This window comes from Gekko japonicus, unplaced genomic scaffold (genome assembly GCF_001447785.1).
Source record: "Gekko japonicus isolate JY-2015 unplaced genomic scaffold, Gekko_japonicus_V1.1 scaffold7021, whole genome shotgun sequence".
NCBI lineage: Eukaryota > Metazoa > Chordata > Lepidosauria > Squamata > Gekkonidae > Gekko > Gekko japonicus.
In genome coordinates, this window is record NW_015172774.1 from 12,972 (window position 1) to 14,660 (window position 1,689).

The 1,689-nt window shown below is 48.8% G+C and overlaps 1 protein-coding gene across 1 annotated transcript in view; it reads right to left on the minus strand.

Moving 5' to 3' along the window:
• Window positions 1-322: 322 nt before the first annotated feature.
• The window catches only part of LOC107119369 (sulfotransferase 1C2-like), a gene marked incomplete at its 5' end in the record, with an annotated part of 6,735 nt that continues 5,368 nt past the window's right edge, over window positions 323-1,689 (minus strand). Inside the window, one exon of the mRNA XM_015421832.1 lies at window positions 323-441. Within this exon, the coding sequence (XP_015277318.1) occupies window positions 323-441 (119 nt within the window). The remainder of the gene's footprint in view (window positions 442-1,689) is intronic.

The following is a 1,689-nucleotide window of genomic DNA, read 5'->3' on the forward strand; positions in this document are numbered from 1 at the left end:
GTGCTGTGGTGTCAACTGCTGCCAAAGTAACTTTTAAAAAAGTCTGCACAGCCGATCAGATCTCCAGTGGCCAATCAGAAGCCGTGCTGAACAAAAGCACCACCTGAACAAAAGCCCCGTGGGTGCGATGCTGGGGACCCCAGTCTAAACCCATAACCACTCCGACATCCTAGCTTCACACCCTGCTAGAGACACTTTCCACATTCCTCATCGGAGGGAATTGTCTGAGTACATAAATTCAGAACGACTATGCATTTACAATCGTATGGCCCACGCATTTCGCCATCTGGGCAGCAGACAGCCAGTGTGTCCTTTTCCCCCGTCAGAATTCGTAAACGATATGCTTTGCCACTTTGCTGGATTTCATTTTCTCCGCGAACGTCTCTTCAAACATCCTGTTCTGTTTGGGAGTGAAATGGTTTTTCCAGTCACCGACCGCACCTGGAGAATCGAGAAAGGAAAACAAAGAGGATCAGTGAAGCGGGCTGAAGGAGATGGTCAAATGAAGAACTGGAAACCCCCCATCCAGTACTTTTGATGTGTAAAATGAAAGAAGAAGGGACATCAGTGGCTCACCGGCCAAGAGGGCTCTTTTTGTAGCAGAAACTCCTTTGCATATTAGGCGACACACCCCTAATGTAGCCACTTTGCATATTAGGCGATACACCCCTAATGTAGCCAATCTTCCAAGAGCTTACAGTAGCCCCTGTGAGAAGAGCTCTGTAAGATCTTGGAGGATTGGCTACATAAGGGGTGTGTCCCCTAAATTGCAAAGGAGTTCCTGCTACAAAAAGAACCCTGCAGGCTCTCTACTGGGTATCCCCTCAGCGGATCAGGTCTGTATTATCATCAAAGGGCCCAAACTCAAAATAGACAACATCAGTGTGAGGTTTTAACTATGATTTGTATCAGAGGAATGTTTTGGGGGTTTTAATTGTGGAAAGTCTGTAGTTTGGCAGATCGAGACCCGAGTGTGCCGCAGGGAGCGGTGGCGCAGGGGACAAGAGCTCCTGGAGCCCAGCGAGGCTCCCCCACTCCGAGGGCTAAGTAGACTTGGCAACCCTACCCTCTGGGAAGGTGTTAGCTGCCGAGTGTGACTTCTGAGGCGCGGCAAAATCGAAAGATGAAAGAGCTGTTTTGGCTTCCCTGCAGTGGAGCAAGTCAGCCAGGCGGTGGCAGTGTGGCAGCACGACACCAAGAAGCCCTGACGTCATCTGCCAGCCGACAAGAATACATGCCGTTGGAACACGACTGATCCAGCCCGCAGATGAATCCTCCGGCCAGCTACAATGTGTGTGTAATTAAAAATACTGTATGTTGTCTTCCCTATCCCCCACGAGTATTGTTAGTCCAAATGTCATGAGTAACTAAATCGCTCTGAGCCCACAGGTGTGTGTGGAAAAGTGATTAATAAATCGAAATTATTATTATTATTATTATTATTATTATTATTATTATTATGATGACAGAGTGAGCTCCCATCTCTGGCCCCAGCTCCTGCCAGCCTAGCAGTTCAAAAGCAAGAAATTGCAAGTAAATAAACAGGTACCGCTTCGGTAGGAAGGTAACAGTGTTCCGTGCGCCTCGGTGTCTAGTCATGCCGGCCACATGACCACGGAAACATCTTCGGACAGCGCTGGCTCTTCGGCTTGGAAACGGAGATGAGCACCGCCCCCTAGAGTCGGATTC